Source organism: Acipenser ruthenus, chromosome 36 (genome assembly GCF_902713425.1).
Source record: "Acipenser ruthenus chromosome 36, fAciRut3.2 maternal haplotype, whole genome shotgun sequence".
Taxonomy (NCBI): domain Eukaryota; kingdom Metazoa; phylum Chordata; class Actinopteri; order Acipenseriformes; family Acipenseridae; genus Acipenser; species Acipenser ruthenus.
Genome location: NC_081224.1, coordinates 588,084 through 609,291, shown reverse-complemented (window position 1 = coordinate 609,291; position 21,208 = coordinate 588,084). Strand labels below are relative to the sequence as shown.

The following is a 21,208-nucleotide window of genomic DNA, read 5'->3' as shown; positions in this document are numbered from 1 at the left end:
TCCCTCACCCCCCTAAGAGAAAGGGTGCTCCCTCCAGTCCACGGCAGGCTGAGGCATGGAGACTGAACTGCTCCCTTCCTCCCTCACCCCCCTAAGAGAAAGGGTGCTCCCTCCAGTCCAGGGCAGGCTTGAGGCAAGGAGGCTGAACTGCTCCCTTCCTCCCTCACCCCCCTAAGAGAAAGGGGGCTCCCTCCAGTCCAGGGCAGGCTTGAGGCACAGAGACTGAACTGCTCCCTCCCTCCCTCACCCCCCCCCCCCCCCTCCTAAAAGAAAGGGTGTACACATTAGGAGGCTGTGTGGTCCAGTTGTTAAAGAAAAGGGCTTGTAACCAGGAGGTCCCCGGTTCAAATCCCACCTCAGCCACTGACTCATTGTGTGACCCTGAGCAAGTCACTTCACCTCCTTGTGCTCCGTCTTTCGGGTGAGACGTAGTTGTAAGTGACTCTGCAGCTGATGCATAGTTCACACAACCTAGTCTCTGTAAGTCGCCTTGGATAAAGATGTCTGCTAAATAAACTAATAATAATAATTAGCCTTTCTATGTAATTTATAAACTGCATAATCCTTGACACACATGTATTTGTGTGCTCTGAATGTCAAAATAGTGTTATTGTATATATATATATATAAAGATTTCAGAAAGAACATATACACTATCTTTGTGAAAAGGTGCACAGGAAGTTATGAAATCGAAGCCATTTTGGACCAAATATGGAGGCTGAATCGTGGAACTCGGTTAAGAGCACATAGAGCCAACATGGCGGACTATGGGCGCCAGTTGCTTAAGCTTTTATCCACCGTCAACCTTGGTTGTGGAAACTCAAGACACACATTATGTCAAACCAAATGCTCGCCTTTTTATTGACACATTTTAAAAATAATAATACAATACTTATAAAAAAAAATACAATCACCTACCTAGAGAAAATACAATCACCTACCACGTAGAACGCCAACGTAGTCTGGCGCCCACAAGCGGCCATGCGGGACACCTGCAAGTATTAGTTTGTAACCTTGAAGATAAATCAGAAATCCATTGAAAAAAAAAATGCGGCGTTTAATATCCTTAGATCTGGAGGACGGTCAGCCGTTCCACGACCCTGTATTGAATCGTTCATGCCTATATATTTATCATGAAATATTGCCTTGCCAGGCAGTCGTTATTTCATGGCAGTTATTAAATCATAAATAATTATATGCCCGCTTTGAAAGCACAGAAAACGACCAACGTTATGTGGAAAGGTACCATATCATTATAGAATTATATACTGACTACTACCATATATGCCCATCGTATTACAAATACATAAATACAAAGCTATGCAGTTATCAGCTGCAAAACTGTTGTCTGTTTTATTTGGTGAAAGGGGCCCATTGCATTTAAAGTCGGCGGAACGTTGTGCACCTCCCCTTTAAGACGCCCAGGTAAGTCGCTGTAAATGGTTCACCTGGATTTGATGACGTGGGGTTGAAGTAGTTAATAATAGCAACCGGGCCCTGAAAGGAGGAAATCGGAGTCTGTGGTCAAAGAGATATATGTATATATGTATAGACTCTTTCTGCTTCACGCACTTTCGTATATATTTTTTTGTACATTGTAAAGCCGAGGAAGACTGTTTCATATTTTAACAGCATTAACCAAGGCGCAAGTTAAGTTAAGGTTTTTTTTTTACATTATAGAAATATAAATCACGATGTCTGCTTCCGCGGTGTTCATTTTGGATATGAAAGGAAAGGTGAGCGAGCCTGTCAATCTAGACAGAGATATAGTACAAGAAATAAGTTTTTTTGTAATATACTCTATCTATATATCTATATATTACATACACACATGGTGTTATGGGCTGATATAACACTGCATGCACTTTGTGTACATATTTGAATAGTTTCATGTTATTTTAACAAAATCATTAAACATATATACTGTGTGTGTATATATATATGTGTATGTGTGTGTGTATGTGTGTATATATATATATATATATATATATATATATATATATATATATATATATATATATATATATATAAATTATTTTTCATAACATAACCAAATGATCATATTGGCTTAGATTCTGTACTGTTTGTTTATCTTTTTTTGTATTTTGTAACACATTGTTCATTTTAAACCTTGTTTTTAAAATGGTCAATAAATAACTCGCAGTGGCGTGTTCTCTTTCCTGAGGTTTATATTTCCTCAGAAACGAGGCGTTTTTACTCGCTCGACCTGTTGCAATAGTTTACTAGCTACGTTAAAATGTATTTCTCCTTTTAGTAAAAAATAAAATAAATAAATAAACGATTCTTACAAGATTTTATAATACAGTGTGGATTAAATCATGTTATTTATTATTTAACGTTTATTACCGCTAACACAGATCTCCTAGAGCATTCACTTTGAGAAGTTTTTTTGTGTCTGACCCCGATTCCAATGACAAACAAAAATAGCCGGCCGGGGGGTCATGTCATGTTTTGAGGTTTCTTATTTCTCTGCATTAAAACAGCCTCCTGGGTCTGCGGATGCATTGTGGGTATTGTAAATGCCCCCGTTGTCTCTGTGCGGTTTCACAGCTGGTGTGAGTCCCGTGTGAGCTTCCCTTGTTCTGGGTGTACAGCTCTGACCAAAAGTTTAGCATCACCTACAATTTTAAATTTGAGACATAAAAAAATCTGAACATAAGATCATTTCTTTAACGTCAAGCAATCACAAGAAACTACAAAACTATATTGTAAAAGTCTACCGGAAGCCATAATAGTAGTACAGTAGTATTTCATGTTAGATTTTCAAAATGTCACATTTTTTAATTGTCAGTTTTTCTCGTTAAGTATCTGGGAACACTCCAAAGCGTTGTGTGCAATTCAATATGTTAACGTTATTCAGCGGGTTTCATTCGACTTCATGAAGCAGAGTGAGTTCATGCTATAGGGGGTTGCAAACCATTTCTCCACCGCTGTAGTTTCATCTCTCTCTCTTCCTCAGGTGCTGATCAGTCGGAACTACAAAGGTGACGTCGACACGACGGAGATTGACCACTTCCTGCCTCTGCTGACGCAACAGGAAGAGGAGGGGCTAACCTGCCCGCTCCTCTCGCGTGGGAAAGTGCACTTCCTGTGGATCAAGCACAGTAATCTGTACTGTATCCTTTTGAACACGCGTGTGAAGCTGTTGGTTTTTTTTTATCCATTGTTGGAAGTAAATTCGAATGGCCTTTTCTTGTATAAAGGTTTCCAGTCCCTCTCAACCAAACTGCACGAGATGAAATCTTTTATTTTAATAAGAGGAGCCCGACACATCACGTGTTCACTTAGGTGGCGCAGTCGAACCGGAAAAGTGGTTCGGGTACCATTTTCTATAGGCAGCCACACCCCATTATTATTTATGTATGTATGCATGTGTGTGTTTGACAGACGCCTTTATCCAAGGCATCTTGCTAGATTACAGGGTCTGACTACAGCTACACAGGACTGCAGTAGAGGGAGTGATTTGGCAGCAGTGATCAGTGGCCGCCATCCTCTTCGGTGTTCGAGAGGATCTGCGTATTCCAAAGTAAAGTGAGCAAGGAACCCCAAAAAAGGCGTCTAGCAGTAGGGCGAGGTACACGTAGGTCTGCTAAGGGTTTGGTCTGGCTGACATCTCAAACCGTTTTCAGGCTTCGAGATTAATGCTTTGCTCGGCCTCTCTGCTGCCGTTGGTAATAGGGTTGCCACCTTTGAGAATCCCGGACGTCCCATCCCCTCCTATTGTCTACTTCTTCAGTTGTCTCTGCCATTGTGACTAACGTTACAGTATGCTACTTCATAGTTTCGCGCTTCTTCATTCAAAGGGCTGTCAAACTTAACAGCAGCGCGCATGCTCACACCAGATAACACACAGCGGTGAGCACGCAAGAAAAAACATCACGGCACAGCGTTTTGGTGGCTTACGTTGTTACTTCAATTCATTCTGGTGCATTTACACACCGCTGTGTTATAGTATTTGAGTTTCACTCATACAAGCACAACATGTTATATTAAATTGTTTATTGTAACACCTTTTTTTAAAGAACATATCCAATAGATTAGAATGCTTAGAATTGCTGGACATCTTCCAAAAAAAACGGACAGGGGGTCAAAGTACATAAAAGGGTGGCAACCCTAGTTGGGAATCATTGCATGTGGTCATTTTCCTTGACTTCTCTGAATCCAGTGGTGGCTCTCACCATGAAGAACTCCAACGCCTCCCTGGTTTACTCCTTCCTTTACAAGCTAGTCGAGGTAAGATTTGCGCGCTGGCATTTCAAAACTAAACCACAAGTTAGCCTGGAGCCAACAGAAAACATCAGCGGGGGTGAATTGATTGCAGTCTGTTAAGATCTTAAAAGGAGATGACCGTTGTAACCTTAGCCCATGCAGAAACCCCGACCAGAGGACGCTGGTTCAGAATCGAACCCATTCAGGGATCAAGCGGTCGTCATTCAAACACTACTTACATTTGAGAGCGACTCGAGTATCACGAGGAGGAAACTGACAATTCTGGATAAACCCGTCTGTCTGTCAGTACATTTTAAACCCTGTTTTGTGCACCTTGTTACAAAAATAAGAAAGTTAGCATTGTTTTTTTATTTGTGAGACATGTACGTCCCTTGTCCTTTTAAAGGGTTAAGTAGAAACTTAGGACAGAGGGTGGGAGACACTCGACGCAGCGTTAAGTGTGTTGGACGCGTTCTTGGTGCTAAATCATTGGCATCCTTTTTAGAAACTGTTTTGAGATCAGCCGGCCGCTAGGAACCGGATGGGCACTGAAGGGCTGAATGGTCTCCTTTCCTTGAGTCTGTCCTGCTGTTCTCGGCAGGTCTTCACCGAGTATTTCAAGGAGCTGGAGGAGGAGAGCATCCAGGATAACTTCGTGGTGGTTTATGAGCTGCTGGACGAGCTCATGGACTTCGGCTTTCCCCAGACGACCGACAGCCAAATCCTGCAGGAGTGAGTCCGGGTGTATTGAACAGGGCTGCTCAGAACCCCATGGTTCCAGGACCGGGGAGGGGAGAGTCGGGTCAGGTTTAATTGATTTAACAACCCGTCCTTCCCCTGTTCCAGGTACATCACTCAGGAAGGGAACAAGCTGGAGGTCACCAAGCTGCGTGTGCCCAACACTGTGACCAACGCCGTGTCCTGGCGCTCCGAGGGCATAAAATACAAGAAGAACGAGGTCTTCATCGACGTCATTGAGTCCGTCAACCTGCTGGTGAGCGGGGGGGGGGGGCGAGGGGGCGAGGGGGGGGCCGAGGGGGCAAGCACTGGATCCCAAACTAGAAAGCAATCGAGAAAAAAAAAAAAAATCAGGTATCTGGGGCAGCAGTGTGGAGTAGTGGTTAGGCCTCTGGACTCTTGACCGGAGGGTCGTGGGTTCAATCCCAGGTGGGGGACACTGCTGCTGTACCCTTGAGCAAGGTACTTTACCTAGATTGCTCCAGTAAAAACCCAACTGTATAAATGGGGAATTGTATGTAAAAATAATGTGTAAAAAAATAATGTGATATCTTGTAACAGTTGTAAGTCGACCTGGATAAGGGCGTCTGCTAAGAAATAAATAATAATAATAATCTACTGTGGAGTAGCCTGTGAAGAGGTGACTGGTTTAGTCGCGGGAGATCGGACTCCCACTGACCTCCTGAGCTGTTATAGGGGAGCTGCTAGGAACAATTAAATTGGGGAGTTGAAAATAAAGAGGTGAAAGGAGAGGGAAGGCAGGAAGTTTAAGTTCTTGGTTCTTCAGCGGTGACCGCTCTCTTTTTTCCCCTGTCAGGTGAACGCCAACGGGAACGTGCTGAGCAGTGACATCGTGGGCAGCGTCAAGCTGAAAGTGATGCTGTCGGGGATGCCGGAGCTCAGACTGGGTCTCAATGACCGGGTCCTCTTCGGGCTCACCGGCCGTACGTACGCCCACTGCAACTCCCTTCCCGTCGCTAGAGGCGGTTCTGCGGAGAACGAAATTCCTGAGGATTCGTCGGCTCCCGCGGAAACTTCCTTCTGTGTTCTGCAGCTACTTTGATCACGAACAGACTGCTAGAGTCTCCGGAAATATAGCTGTTCGGTTTTAGTTTATCTTAAATTTAACAGCTGTTTTTGTCTCCTTCAAAACGTAGGAGTTGAAAAGATTTTACTGACAAACGCTTGAGAATTTAAATTACAAGTATTTAACCTATACGTTGTTGGATAGGATCACGTTTACTTGATTTCTATTATTAATATAAATACTAAAATGCACAAGATGCTCCGCAGAACACTCCCATTTTTCGCAGATTTGGCCTGCCACGCCCCCATCACCTGTAATCGGGGCGGGCCGGGGTGTGACCTGGACAAATAACAACCAATCATTTTTATATTCTTCTTCTTGGTCGTTGGCAGGAGACAAAGGCAAGTCGGTGGTGATGGAAGACGTCAAGTTCCACCAGTGTGTGCGACTGTCCCGTTTCGAGAACGACCGCACCATCTCCTTCATCCCTCCCGACGGAGACTCCGAACTCATGTCCTACCGCATCAACACCCACGTAAGCGAGCCTCCCGGCCCCTCCCTCTGGCTGCGAGGAGACTTGTATACTGCAGGCTAAAAAAAAAAAAAAAAAAAGACCCTCTCTATCTTTCACCTGGGCGAAACTGGTCGCTTGTCAATCGACCAATCAAAACCTTTTATTTTGATGAGTCGATTTGAGAACAAATTCTCATTTACAACAAAGTTGTAAGTGTGGCGGACGTGTCACGCTAGATTTTTCAGAAACCCCGCTGTTTTAAGTTCTAGAATGAATCGAGAGCTCAAGTAATATACGCAAGTGAGGAATGTTTCAAACTCTCTTTGTTTGCAGGTAAAACCGTTGATCTGGATCGAGTCTGTGATTGAGAAATTCTCCCACAGCCGAGTTGAAATCATGGTGAAGGTAGAAACTTATTATGATTATTATTAATAATATTGTTGTTATTATTTCATGATGCTTAACTAAAAGAAGCACTGCGATGGAGTGAAAGTTAAATATTATTTAAAAAGTTGTGTGTTTTTAATGAAGTTTATAAACTAAAGCTCAGGGAACAACACAAAGCCACTTTGTGGCTTGGGACTTGGTTTCAGGAGACTAGGTTTCAGGACACTGCGCTGCACACCAGGGGAGACTGGGGGGGAGGGGTCTCCCAGTGGTCTCCCAGTGGTCTCCCAGAACCAGCCACTGTTTCTGAAAAATTGGCTCTGTGTTCCCTCGGCTTAAGGCTGTGGAGGAAGGACAGCTCCCAACACACGTTACATCATCCAATCCTGGCCAATCAGAGCTGTGTAAACAGACGTTCGCATTCCAAGCTCCACCCCTGTGTCTCCCCCATTAGTACTGTCTGTTATGGGGGGTCTACCGCCTCGTCCAGCAAGGCAGGGGGTGGACCCCCCAAACCAAGTGGGTTTGAGGCAGCCCTTCATTTCTGTACGTCGTGTAATCGGTTATAAAATCTGAACCGTTCCGAGTCGTGAGGGCGTCCTGATCTCCTGAATAGAAGCCGATCCTCCTTCGCGATCAGCGTGTGAACTCTGACCCGCAGACCACCCTGTCACTGTTTGTTTTCTTCCTCTCTCCCGCCAGGCGAAGGGTCAATTTAAGAAGCAGTCGGTCGCCAACAGTGTTCAGATCTCGGTGCCCGTTCCCAGCGACGTCGACTCGCCGCGGTTCAAAACCAGCGTGGGCAGCGCCAAGTACGTGCCGGAGAAGAACGTGGTGATCTGGACCATCAAGTCATTCCCAGTGAGTACTGGGAGGACTGGGAACAGCTCCCGTGCACATTCCTGTGTTATATGAATAATAAACCCATTTTCTCGCTAGGTCTTAAATGCATTATAACATGCAACACATCAAAATGTTTTATTCCTGCAAAGTAATTTAAAAGAGAGTGAAAAGATTCACTAACGTGTCCGATGTGTACTGAACCCTCTCCTCCCCTCTCCCCTCTCCTCCCCCTCCCCCCCCCCCCATGAACCTTAACGCACGCTCTCGCTGACCCTCAGGGTGGGAAGGAGTTTCTCATGAGAGCTCACTTCGGACTGCCCAGCGTGGACAAAGACGAGCTGGAGGGGAGACCGCCCATCACCGTGAAGTTTGAAATCCCCTACTTCACTGTGTCTGGGATCCAGGTGAGGAGACGCAAATAAACGTTTCCAAATAAATTATTATTATTATTATTATCACGTTTTTGGTTGTACTTCAGAATGCCTTTTTAAAACAAGATGTGTAACTAACCCAGCCGCCTCTCTGTGTGCTTGTTCTCCAGGTGCGATACATGAAGATCATAGAGAAGAGTGGCTACCAGGCTTTGCCCTGGGTCAGGTACATCACTCAGAGTGGAGGTGAGCTAGCAGGGAATCTGTCAGGGTCATGGAGGGCTTTCTCTTAGGGGGGGTGAGGGAGGGAGGGAGCAGTTCAGACTCCGTGCCTCAAGCCTGCCCTGGACTGGAGGGAGCACCCTTTCTCTTAGGGGGGTGAGGGAGGGAGGGAGGGAGCAGTTCAGTCTCCATGCCTCAAGCCTGCCCTGGACTGGAGGGAGCACCCTTTCTCTTAGGGGGGTGAGGGAGGGAAGGAGCAGTTCAGTCTCCATGCCCATCTGTCGCTATCTGCTAAGTAAAATCACCATTGCAATCAAACTTAAGCAGCGTTAATGAGAAAGCATCTACTGTTGGTTAGCTTAACACATTCTTTTTTCGTTTCAGATTACCAGTTGAGAACAAACTCCTAGAAACGACTCGATCGAAGGAACCAGAGTGCAATTCCAGAGCTGAGATCAAGTGCCTTCTGAACTTTACTTGCAGTACAAATTTCAATACCAAACACCGTTTGTGATTCATACTTTTTATATATATATATATATATAATAATGACAAAACTTTTTTTTTTTTTATGAATGTAATTTTTTTTTTTTTCTAATATCATTGCAACACTCCTCCAAAATAACAAACTCTCCAGCATCGCTGTTGGAAAGGGAAGGGCTGGTCTTTATTAGACCCCCACATCGGATCCTTGATATACCCTCCACCAGTCCTATTGAGATTGCTCGCATCCCTACAGTAACACTCGGAACAGAAGATTCAAAGTGGCACGTGGTATATCTGCATGGTCACTTAGAAGTCTGACCTTTACCATTATATTAAATTTCTTGTACAATACAATATAACCACGTTAACAATTCTAGGGCAAAGGGTTTAAAAGACAACACGGAACCACTGGAATTATCATAAATATATAAGGGAAGCCTGTGTTGTGTTTTTTTTTTAATATTACATGAAACATGTGTGGTGGTGGATGGTATGATCTTATAATTAACCCCACGACCCGTCTTCGTGTTTAGCACAGAGAGAACGAGAGGGTGAGTTTAGTACAGGAGATGGGGAGCCTTGCTTTACACACAGAGTTAGAAATGCATGGAACAGCCCGCCGCTAGGATCTAAAACACAAGAAACATTTTAATAAAAGACTAGATTCTGTGCTTTTAAATTAGAACCCAGACTTTTCTTACGTTTTATAAATACAAAATGTTAGACCGTTTTAAAATTTGAGAGACTATCATTTGCAACAGATATGCGCAGGGTTGTCCTACAGTGTTGTATATTCTAAAAATAAAGAGAGGATGGTTTTACATGAAATATAAATGAAAGAGTGTGCTATGCAGCATATATGGAGAAGAATGAATTTTACACGTTAAGAAGATTTTTGTAAAATAAAAAAAATAAAAATAAGTCATAATAAAAAAAACTGAGTCGCGTCAACCTAATTTTGTGTTCCGGTGAATAATAAGGCTTGTTCATTCATTCTCTCTCTCTCTCTCTCTCTCTCTCTCTCTCTCTCTCTCTCTCTCTCTCTCTCTCTCTCTCTCTCTCTCTCTCTCTCTCTCTCTCTCTCTCTCTCTCTCTCTCTCTCTCTCTCTCTCTCTCTCTCTCTCTCTCTCTCTCGCTCTCTCTCGCTCTCTCTCGCTCTCTCTCTCTCTCCCTCTCAAATTCAAATTCAAATTCAAATTCAAATTGGCTTTATTGGCATGACAATAAAAATAATTGTGTTGCCAAAGCACATACATGGCATAACCAACTCAAATATACAGACAAAGAATTTTTCTTAATACTAACAGTATCCCTCCTCCCTCTATATTAATACAGTAAACAGAATCCCTCCCTTCCCCTCTATATCAAACAGTACCCCCTTCCCCCCTCTATATTAAACAGAATCCCCCTCCCTCCCTCTATTAAACAGAATCCCCCCTCCCTCAATTAAACAATACCCCCTCCCTCCCTCCCTCCCTCTTTCTATATTAAACAGAATCCCTCCCTCCCTCCCTCTCTCTTTTCCCTCTCTAGTGTGACGTGTTCACGGTCTGTCCCTCAGGCTATGACAGGTCTCCACGTATTGACCGGCCAGTCTGGCTGTGTGTTTGTCTTCCCCCAGCAGGATTGACAGCTTCTGGGTATCACACATTTTTGGGAATTCTGGGACTAAATCACAGAATTTGGGGAAGAAAATGTCCCTTATGTTTTTATATTTTTCACAGTGTGTCAGGAAGTGAATCTCTGTCTCGACCTCTCCTGTCTCACAGTGACCACAGTGCCTGTTCTCCCTGGCCAGCCAGGTTTGCCTCTGTCGGCCTTTTTCAATGGCCAGGTTGTGGTCACTGAGCCGGTATTTGGTCAGGATCTGCCTCTGCTTTGTGTTTCTGACAGTTACCAGGTATTCTGCCAGGGTGTAATTTCTATTTAGGGTCCGATAGCACTCTAGTTTGTTTTGTGTTTTAGTGTTTGTATCCCAATGGTCCAGATAGGAGTGTTTCAGGTGTTTTATAATTTGGTTGACACTAATTGGAATTGTTTTTGCAGTGCTGTCCTGAAGCTGACTGATGTCAGTGTTGCTCAGCTCAGTGAGCTTCAGGACCAGCTGGCTGAGGGGACTCTTTTCTGGGCTGAGCTCTTGGTATTGCAGGGCTTTATGATGGAGTGAGTTTGGGTCACTAGTTTTTAGATGAATCCAGTATTTTAATGCTCTTTTTTGGATGTTAATAATCAATGGATAAAGGCCTAATTCAGCCCTGCATGCATTGTTTGGTGTTTTTCTTTGTAATCTCATGATGTTTTTACAGAACTCTGCATGCAGGGTTTCTGTGGGGTGTTTGTCCCATTTTGTGTAGTCCTGGTTGGTGATTGGACCCCACACTTCACTGCCATAGAGAGCAATTGGCTGAATTACACTTTCAAAAATTTTGAGCCAAATTTTGACGGGGGGATTTATATTGTAGAGCCTCCTCTTTATGGCATAAAAAGCCCTGCGTGCTTTCTCCTTTAGTGCATTCACTGCCAGGTTAAAGCTCCCTGACGCACTGATGGTCAGACCCAGGTATGTGTAGCTGCTGGTGTGCTCTAGGGTGGTGTTACCTAGAGTGAAGTGGTACTTATTTCCCTGAGATCTGGCTTTCTTCTGGAATATCATGACTCTGGTCTTGTTCATGTTTACTGCCAGGGCCCAGGTCTGACAGTACTGCTCTAGCAGTGCCAGGCTCTGCTGCAGCCCCTGCTCTGTGGGTGACAGCAGGACCAGGTCATCTGCATAGAGCAGAAACTTGACTTCAGTGTCATGTAGAGTGAGGCCAGGGGCTGCAGACTGCTCCAACACTGTGGCCAGCTCATTGATATAGATGTTGAACAGTGTTGGGCTCAGACTGCAGCCCTGTCTCACCCCACGCCCTTGTGTGAAGAATTCTGTTCTTTTGTTGCCAATTTTCACACCACACTTATTTTCTGAGTACATCGATTTTATGATGTCATAGACTTTACCCCCTACACCACTTTGAAGAAGTTTAAGAAATAGTCCTTTATGCCAAATTGAATCAAATGCCTTTTTAAAGTCTATAAAGCAAGCGAATATTTTTCCTTTATTAGTTTGATGGACGTGTTTATTGATTAGGGTGTGTAGGGTGTAAACATGATCAGAAGTGCGGTGTTTTGGTAGAAATCCAATCTGACTCTTACTCAGGACACTGTGTTCGGTAAGGAAGGCCAGTATCCGGGCGTTAATGATACTGCAGAACACCTTCCCCAGATTACTGCTCACACAGATGCCCCGGTAGTTATTGGGGTCGAATTTGTCTCCACTTTTATATATGGGTGTTATAAGCCCTTGGTTCCAGGTCTCAGGGAAATACCCAGCTCTCAGTACAAGATTGAGGAGTTTGAGCAGGGCCTCCTGCAGCTTGGGGCTGCTGTGTTTGAGCATCTCAGCGTTGATGCTGTCAGGTCCACTTGCTTTTTTTGATTTGAGGGCCTTGAGTTTATCACTCAGCTCCTCCACCGTGATTGGGGTGTCGAGGGGGTTCTGATTGTCCTTAATACAGGATTCTAAATTTTTTAGTTTTTCACAAATGGCATTTTGAGTTTTTTGTTCTTTGTTTTGTATTTCTTTGTAAAGGTTTTCAAAATGTTTTTTCCAAATGTTTCCATTTTGGATGGCCAATTCTTCTTTTTTTGTTGAATTTAGGTTGTTCCAGGTTTCCCAAAAATGATTTTGGTTTATTGACTCCTCAATTTCGCTGAGTTGTTTATTAATATGGTCTTGTTTTTTATTTCTTAGAGTGTGTTTGTATTGATTCAGTGCCTCACAGTATCTGAGGCGTAAATCTGGGCTGTCTGGATCTTTATGTTTTTGATTGGATAGCTGTCTTAGTTTTTCCCTTCTAGTTTTACATTCTTCATCAAACCACTTTTCTTTGAATTTATTCTTTTGGTTGTTTTTCCGATTTACTATTTTTAATTTAGATTTTTCTGCTGCTTTTCTAAATATGTTATTCAAATCTTTTACAGCCAGAGTTACTCCTGTTTTTGTGTGTTGATACTGTGTGTTTTGAAATGTGTGTATTAGGGTTTCTATTTCATTGGTGCCAATTGCTTCTTTGTATATTTCTGTGCTGTTTGGAGCCCATCTGTAGGAATGATTTAGATTGTACAGCTTACAGGGCTGTGTCTGTGTGTTGTTGATCTGCTCTGTTCTTTTTATGAACACAGTGATTTGACTGTGATCTGACAGGGGGGTTTGTGGTCTGACAGTGAATGCATTAATAGAGGAGGGGTCCAGGTCAGTGATGGCATAGTCCACCACACTGTTACCAAGAGCTGAGCTGTATGTAAACCTACCTAAAGAGTCCCCTCTGATCCTGCCATTCATGATATAGAGGCCTAGGCCTTGACAGAGATTCAATAATTGTCTCCCATTTTTATTTACCACACTGTCATGGCTATTCCTGTTTGTAGTCATGTGCGTGTGGTACAGAGGGGATTGTCCGAATATGTGGCTGTTGCCCTGTGAGTTCATGAAGTCAGGCAGAGTGCCTGTTCTGGCATTAAAGTCACCGCAGAGCAGCACACTTCCCTGGGCCTGGAAGTGGCAGATCTCTGTCTGGAGATCATGGAAGGTGTCTTCCTTGTAATAAGGGGAGTCCGATGGGGGGATGTAGGCTGCACACAGGTAGATATCTGTTTGGCAGGTGACAATGCTATTACTCATTTTTAGCCACAGGTGGGTCTCTCCTGTTCTTATTGGTCTAATAGAGTCGGTGAGCTCCTCTCTGTACCACACAATGATCCCCCCTGAGTCTCTGCCACGTTTTACGTGTGAGTGTTTCAGGGAGGGCACTATAATCTCCCTGTAGCCTGAGGGACAGTGAGTGGACACATCAGCACGGCACCACGTCTCGTGGAGAATAATTATATCTATGTTATTTATATTTCTGATGAATTCAGGGTCTGTGCTCTTCAGCCCAAACACTGACGAACACAAACCCTGAATATTCCAGGAGCTAATTGTAAGCGATCTCATATTTATAATTTAAGCTATTTATAATTATTATCTAGAATAAAATATAATGTCAGAAACATTGAACATAAATCAGTAACATGTTTTACACTATTAAGTATTTTCTTATTATTTGTATTATTTTCTTATTCTAATTATTATTAGTTGTACATTTCTTTTCTAATACATTTAGAGTGGGGTGTACTTAGCTCATGATTTTGAAAATTAAGTTCAGGAGCTGCCGTATCTCCCCCATCTCAGAGCTGGCTAGGGTCCTTGGTTTGGAAGCAGCTGCTGCATAGCTGTGTTGCTGCTGCTCTGTCTGACTGCTGTGCTGGAGCTGCTGCTGTTCCTGGATCCCTCTGGGCTGGGCTCTGTTGGGCTGGATCCCTCTGGGCTGGGCTCTGCTGGGCTGGGTCCCTCTGGGCTGGGCTCTGCTGGGCTGGGCTCTTCTGGTCTGTTGTAGTGTGTGCTGCCGGTGTCCAGGCTGCAGAGGCTGGTGTTCTTGGGGGGGTCTCCTCGTAAGCACAGGGCTGCGCTGTCCTTGGTGGTGGTCCGGTGTGCTCCTGTTTCGGGGGTGGCTGGCGGGGTCTCGGCCCATGGCAGTGTCCTTTAGGTTTTTGGCGAAGATCCTAACGCCTTCCTGGTCGAGGTGTACATGGTCGTACAGGTGCAGCGTGCTCAGGGTGGGGTGGTGTGCCAAGTGGACATTAGGCAGAAGGGCACAGCCTCTGGAGATGTCACTGTTCATCCTCTGAATAGTGTGCTGGGGGACGTCCTCTCTGGGCAGCAGGGTGGAGATCACTATCTTCGCACCAGGGAACTCCTTTGTGGCCTTCTCCGCTACTCTCCTTACCGACTCGGCCACATCTTCCCCCTGAGAGCCCAGGTCGTTGGTGCCAGTGTGGATGATAATGTGCTCGGGGTCTCTCAGGGTCGACTGGCACAGCAGCTGGAGCGCCCTTTCTGTAGTTGGGCACCAGAATTTTGCTACCCGGCTGCTGGGGAAGAGTCTTCGCTGGTTCAAGTACTTCCCGTTGGAGTCGATAAGAATGGCTACCTTGGAGCTGTATATTTTATTAGCCTGTCTACTCGAGGGAGTCTGTGTCTCTGGGGCAGTGTGTGTGATGTGGGAGGGAGGGGCAGTGTGTGTGGTGGGGGAGTGGGGGGTAGTGTGTGTGGTGGGGGGGAGTGTCTCACTGTCGGGGTGTGCTGGGGGAGTGGGGTGTGTGTTTGGATCAGTGTGTGTGGTGGGGGAGTGGGGGGTAGTGTGTGTGGTGGGGGGGAGTGTCTCACTGTCGGGGTGTGCTGGGGGAGTGGGGTGTGTGTTTGGATCAGTGTGTGTGTGGGATGATGTGGTGTGTGTATCGGTGTCGGTGTCAGTCAGACAGGCCCTGCTTGCTGGAGCTCCTGTGTTCTTGGGCTGGCTGTGGTGTTGCTGTTCTGGGTGGGGGGGAGGAGGTGTGACTCTGAGTAGCTGCTCTCTCAGGCTCTGTATGCTCCTCTCTTTGCGCTGCAGCTCCTCTCTCAGCTTGGCCAGCTCGTTTCTCAGGGCCTCGTTGTCCTGCCGCAACTCTCCCATCTCAGCTACCAGCTCCCTGATGGAAGCCCTGGCCTCGTTCCTCACCTGCCTCACCTCGTCTCTTATCTGCTGCACGAGGTCGTTCTCTGTCAGCGTGGTCAGGGTGAGCTCCTTGAATTCTGCAAACTCCACCTCCAGCAGTGAGAGGCATTCCTTCAAGTGCTGCACTGTGCTGGGCAGTCTGGGGGTGAGCGGGGGGGTGCGGGGGGCTGCAGTGGGGGAGCTGCAGGGGGCTGTGTCTGCAGTGTGGGGGCTGCAGGGGGCTGTGTCTGCGGTGTGGGGAGCTGGCTGCTGTTCTGGGTCTAGTACCTCTGGATTTTTTTTCTCCTTCTCAGCCAGTTCTTTTAGAGCCTGGAAATCTTTCTCGAATAGTTCTAGGCTGGCCTCAGTTCCCTGAATCATAATAGTGCCATTATAAAACACATTGATGCTGAGCCTTGTGCTGTCAGGGTCAGTTTCATCTCCTATACGCAGTTGCCTTCCTTTGCAAATCCCTCCCAGCTTGATATTACTATGTGCTGTGCAGAGGGCTGTGTGCCAGGCAGTGGGGTGCTGTGTATAGAACAGCAGGTTGGTTTTGGTCCTCTTGCCCCCAGCCAGGCTGCAGTCTGTTATCAGTGTCTCTGGGGACTCCTTCATTAGCTTGTTCTTATACAGCTTCTTTGCCTTTGCACTGGTGACCTCATCAGGGTATCGGATTACACTGCTAGTCTGGCCCCTCCCACTCTGCAGGTCTAAATTGATACATTTATCCATTCCGACCAACTGCCAAAAACCAACCGGTTTCAGCTGCTTTCAGTGACTGAGAGTTTTTAGCTATTAGGTTTTAGTTAATTTGTTATATTAAAAAGGCTTACCTTTTATTTTCCTCTTCAGTTCTTTTCTTTTTCTTTCTTTCTGTTTATTTCAATTTGTCTGTTTCTTTCTATTTCTTTCTGTTTCTTTCTCTTTCTTTCTGTTTATTTCTCTTTCTTTCTGTTTCTTTCTTTCTTTCTCTTTCTTTCTTGTTTAATTTTCCTGGAGGTCTTATTTCTTTTCTTTTCCTCTTCAGTTCAGTTCTTTTCTTTTGCTTTCTTTCTATTTCTTTCTTTCTCTTTCTTTCTTTCTTTCTTTCTTTCTTTCTTTCTTTCTTTCTTTCTTTCTTTCTTGTTTAATTGTTTAATTTTTCCTGGATGTCTTATTTCTGTAGTAAAAGTTTTCCATTTGTTTTTTATTTGTTCTTACTGATTTATATTCTTAATTCTCACAATTAAATTTACTCTAGATTAACATTTTTTTAGTTTAAATTAAGAGCTCATCTTGCTGCTGCTGCCTCTCTCTCTCTCTCTCTCTCTCTCTCTCTCTCTCTCTCTCTCCTTCAGTCACTATGCATAATTGAATCACATTAACTTTCCTGTTTAGCATGTATCTATTTTATAATGCAGATTTGTTTGGTTTTTTCCTCAATGTTTTTTCAGGGTAACTTCTCAAACTCCACAGAGTTCACGAGAACTCTTTTAAAAATGTCTAAAAATTTAAAAAAAATGTTGACCGAAGTTCTGGTAAAATTCGTGGTACAGCAAACAAACTAGTTAATTAAAGAAAGGTACGTTCAATTAGCCTGGGGTTAATGTCGTTTTTAATAAAATCATCATTATTATTATTATTATTATTAAATAGACACGCAGATGCAGGTAAGGTTTTTGACATTTCTAATCTGAGTTGCATATAACACTATATAAACGTCTTATTACACAAAGCATTTATGAAATATTCAGTTTTTACAGAATTTGCATGTATTAAACTTAAAAGCACTGAACAAAATCTGCCCCTCAGCCCGCCTTTTTTCAATATTTTATAAAAAGTAAATAAAAGTTAACCTTTGTTTGACCTCTGCTGCAGTCGCCATAGGTAAATCACGCGCATTACAACTACGGCTTCGAATTATGAATGAATTTGCGAGGGGGGAAAAAAAAAAAACTGCCCGCGAACCCCGAATAGCCCGCCTTCCACACTCGACTTCTCATTGGCCAGATGGGCACGCTTACCACAGCAACAGGTTACCTCACCAGCGATAGCCCCGCCCCTACTCCGCCTTTGGAACGCAGAGCCACCGCAGGGGGGCGGCCTCTGATTGGTTGGACGGAGAGTTGTCAACAAAAAAATGTGTTTGTTCTCGTGCGTTTTCTGGGCGCAAAATTCAAACGAAGAAATAGAATGAAAATCAAAAATACAGTAACGGTCGGTTACGTTAATATAACTGTGGTTTATTTAGTAGTTTATTAGCTTGAAAGAACGGAACCAAAAAAAAAAAAAAAAAAACTTTTATCGAAGGTGAAAAAATAATTATAATAATCTTATTAACCAGGCACGTTTAATTCCTGTTACGTTTTTTTAAAATATTTTTTTCTCTCAGTTTTACACAAACCGTGGGAGTTTTTAACACTAAGACTGATAATATTAATGATAATAAAATAAAAACTACAGAAAATGTTGGTCGAGGCACAAGCCGGTAACCGGTTGACTACAGCGGCAGCAAAAGGTGACCTAACCGAACTGAAAACTCTGCTACGCGGGAAAGAAGTCCACCCAGACACCGCGAATGAATTCGGGAAGACGGCGCTGCAGGTACCGGTATTAATTTATTCCTGTTTTATTCTTCTTTTTTTAGGTTCTCAAACGACACACACGTCGATTTGGATGAATCGTTTTTTAATATGCCTTCACCCGGGACAGTGAAAAGATCCATACCTGTAAATTAAGGACACGTTTAGATCGATCAGATTACAAATATCGCTGCGAGAGACGCGCCAGTATGAATCGGTTGTCAATACCACAGTAGTGATGTTATCACTGTTTCCCATTGAATGAAAAGAGGATTTCTAGAGAGGGTTTAAAACGGCAAGCCTAACCAAAAGTCTAAAACTAATATATATATATATATATATATATATATATATATATATATATATATATATATATATATATATATATATATATTATAATTATATATGCGCTTGAGCAAAACAGGTTTTTTTAAAACAGGAAATTTTATTTGAAAAAAAAAGAATTCACAACCCAAGCTGTATTGAAGTGATGCGATACGCTGCATCCAGACTGTGCTTTTGAACACAAACACAGAGGGTAAGTTATCTTAACAATACAGTTAAACTAGAGAAAAGTCAAATAACAGGGTGGTATGAGATGATCCCTCCAGTTAAAAAACGCTCCCAAAAAAAAAAAAAAATCACAAAGTGAAACAGCGAAACACGTGTTAATTGAGAACAAGACTGTGATTCAAAGTTGTCATTATTATTATTATTATTATTATTTATTTCTTAGCAGACGCCCTTATCCAGGGCGACTTACAATCGTAAGCAAATACATTTCAAGTGTTACAATACAAGTAATACAATAAGAGCAAGAAATACAATAACTTTTGTTCAAGTGTGACAAACCACAATTCAATAATACAGCAGATAATAGTGATAGTTACATCAGGATATGATTAAATACAAAATACTACAGGTTAAACACTTGGCAGATTACAGTAATCTGAAGTACAGGATTATTATTATTATTATTAGTTATTGAGTTTTACGGTTCATTAAGGTTCATTTCATTTCTTGTAACAGAGTAAAAATAGCTTAAATAGTGCTAATTTATTTATTTTTATATATATATATATATATATATATTATATGAGAGAGAGAGAGTTTGAGAAAAAGGAAAACTGCTGTGTACCAAAATGATCAATAAGAAAAAAGAGAAAAGGATATTTCAGGTACTTAAAAAGGTAGAATAATTAATTACAAATCAATTTACAAATGCAATTTATTTGTAATTAATTATTCTACCCTTTTAAGTACCTGAAATATCCTTTTCTCTTGTTTATATATATATATATATATATATATATATATATATATAAACAAGGTCCTATTTTAAGTGACTGCAATAAGTTGTGATGTAAATTGCTTTCAATAAAAGCGTCTGCTAAAAATGACATTAATAATAATAATAATAATAATAATAATAATAATAATACATTAAGAACATGCAATACTGTTGTTACTGCTCTCTGGCTCGTCTCATCAGGGAATAATGATGTGATTTCGAGACCTCAGCATTGAGAAGGTGTTCTCTGGACTCGATTTGCTTGCTTGCTTGTTCAAAACCTCCTCTCTAATATTAACCAGTATGGTGCAAACCATGCATCTGGGCAGGGCGACTCGCTGCTTGATCTTTGCATGTGATTTTTACGTTCCCTTCGCACTTTAAACTCTTTTAAAAACTCTTCTTTCATGTAACCTTTTGCTTTCAGGTCATGATGTTTGGAAACTGCAGTGTAGCCCGTGAGCTTTTAAAACACGGCGCCAGCGCCAACGTCCAGGACGGGCTGGGTATCTCCCCGGCTCACGACGCGGCGAGAACCGGCTTCGTGGACACCCTGCGGGTCCTGGTGGAGTACGGGGCCAGCGTTAACACCGCAGACAGCTTCGGCGCCCTCCCCGTCCACATTGCCGTCAGCGAGGGCCACGTCGAGGTGGTGCGCTTCCTGGCCCCCAGATCCGACCTGCGGCAAACCGACAAGCGCGGAGAATCGCCTCTGGACCGGGCCAGGGCTTCGAACCACTCCGGTATCGTGGAAATCCTGGAACGGCAACTGGAATCCGACCAGAACTCGAGTCAACAGTGATCCAACAGCACCATTAATCTGTGACAAACAAAACACCACCCAGAACTTCACAGACACCTGCCATAAAACAAGAAATCCGATTTAGAGGGACAGAGCTGGCTTTTAGGATGTATTTCTCGGGTTAGGACCGGGCTTCTCAAACTCGGACCTGCGGACCCGCTCCCTGTGTCGGCTGCTTTTCATTCCAACTCAATCACCTAACTAAAATCTGAACCCATAATCTGCTTAATTAGACCTTTTTAATTGTTCTCAGCTCCGAAAAAGATGCAGATTTACTTGAAAACTTGAAAACCCGCAGCTGTTTAAGAGCGGAGAGCAATTAAAAAGGTCTAATTAAGCACAGGATCAGTTCAGTGAAGGGTCTGGTTCAGTAATCGAGAGCTGGGTTGAAATGAAAAGCAGCAGCCCTGCGAAGTTAAAGCCATTTATATCAGAAGGATTATTTAAACACAGTGGTTTGAGATATCTGCACATGCTTTTCGGTGTATTTCAAGATATAATGAAACGTGTATTTAAATGTATTTACAGCCTTGCAACTTGCACAGTGTTTGTTTGGTTGTGTTTTGTTTGCAAGTCTTTTTTAAATTGTACATACAGACAGTACAGGGTGATTAAATGCTTTATTATTACGAGCGTTGTATTTATAATGCAGTTGTATGAATTGTTGTGTGGATTTGAGATTCAATAAATTATTTAATATTTGCTGTATAAAAAGAACAAGCAGTTGCGTTTCATTTTATTTGTAAGGGTCTATTTAATTATATATATATATATAGAGAGAGAGAGAGAAAAATCATTTCAGAAGATTGTTATAGTATTTATTTTGTACTATTTGCATATCACACTTCAATTGCAAACGGGGCGGGGCGGGTGATTAGCTTTGGGGAATGTAAACAAACTGGTATATAAATAACATCTTCCTTTTCATAAACCTGAACACAAAACAGGGCTAAACCGTGCATGAATAAAAAAAAAAAACGATGCAACGGAGCCCTATCGACAGTGTTTTTTTAAGATACCACACGGATGACGTGGTGTACGATTTTAACAAAATCCCTTCTGTGCACATCTTGTAAATATTGTAAAGCCCAACTCCAAGCTGTCACTACACTACAGAACTGC

The 21,208-nt window shown here is 43.1% G+C and overlaps 2 protein-coding genes across 2 annotated transcripts; both read left to right on the top strand.

The window, feature by feature from the left end:
* Positions 1 to 1,459: 1,459 nt before the first annotated feature.
* Positions 1,460 to 9,466, top strand: LOC117966838 (AP-1 complex subunit mu-2-like). Its single transcript, XM_059007994.1, has 12 exons — positions 1,460 to 1,736; positions 2,981 to 3,137; positions 4,187 to 4,254; positions 4,832 to 4,962; positions 5,077 to 5,224; positions 5,786 to 5,912; positions 6,388 to 6,530; positions 6,843 to 6,914; positions 7,599 to 7,757; positions 8,018 to 8,143; positions 8,281 to 8,356; positions 8,717 to 9,466. Exons 1-12 carry the CDS (start codon positions 1,695 to 1,697, stop codon positions 8,740 to 8,742), a joined length of 1,275 nt encoding a protein of 424 aa, XP_058863977.1. The 5' UTR covers positions 1,460 to 1,694; the 3' UTR covers positions 8,743 to 9,466.
* A 7,910-nt stretch (positions 9,467 to 17,376) lies between these two features.
* LOC117401957 (cyclin-dependent kinase 4 inhibitor D) lies at positions 17,377 to 20,786 on the top strand. Its single transcript, XM_034002721.3, has 2 exons — positions 17,377 to 18,015; positions 19,712 to 20,786. Exons 1-2 carry the CDS (start codon positions 17,878 to 17,880, stop codon positions 20,084 to 20,086), a joined length of 513 nt encoding a protein of 170 aa, XP_033858612.3. The 5' UTR covers positions 17,377 to 17,877; the 3' UTR covers positions 20,087 to 20,786.
* The last annotated feature ends 422 nt before the right edge of the window (positions 20,787 to 21,208 follow it).

Bases quoted from the DNA above. Each gene is read 5' to 3' on its own strand.
- LOC117966838 (XM_059007994.1), top strand. From the start codon at position 1,695: ATGTCTGCTTCCGCGGTGTTCATTTTGGATATGAAAGGAAAG. The intron at 5,913-6,387 runs GTACGTACGCCC...GGTCGTTGGCAG, and splicing joins CCTCTTCGGGCTCACCGGCC to GAGACAAAGGCAAGTCGGTG. The intron at 6,531-6,842 runs GTAAGCGAGCCT...CTTTGTTTGCAG, and splicing joins CCTACCGCATCAACACCCAC to GTAAAACCGTTGATCTGGAT.
- LOC117401957 (XM_034002721.3), top strand. From the start codon at position 17,878: ATGTTGGTCGAGGCACAAGCCGGTAACCGGTTGACTACAGCGGCAGCA. The intron at 18,016-19,711 runs GTACCGGTATTA...TTTTGCTTTCAG, and splicing joins TCGGGAAGACGGCGCTGCAG to GTCATGATGTTTGGAAACTG.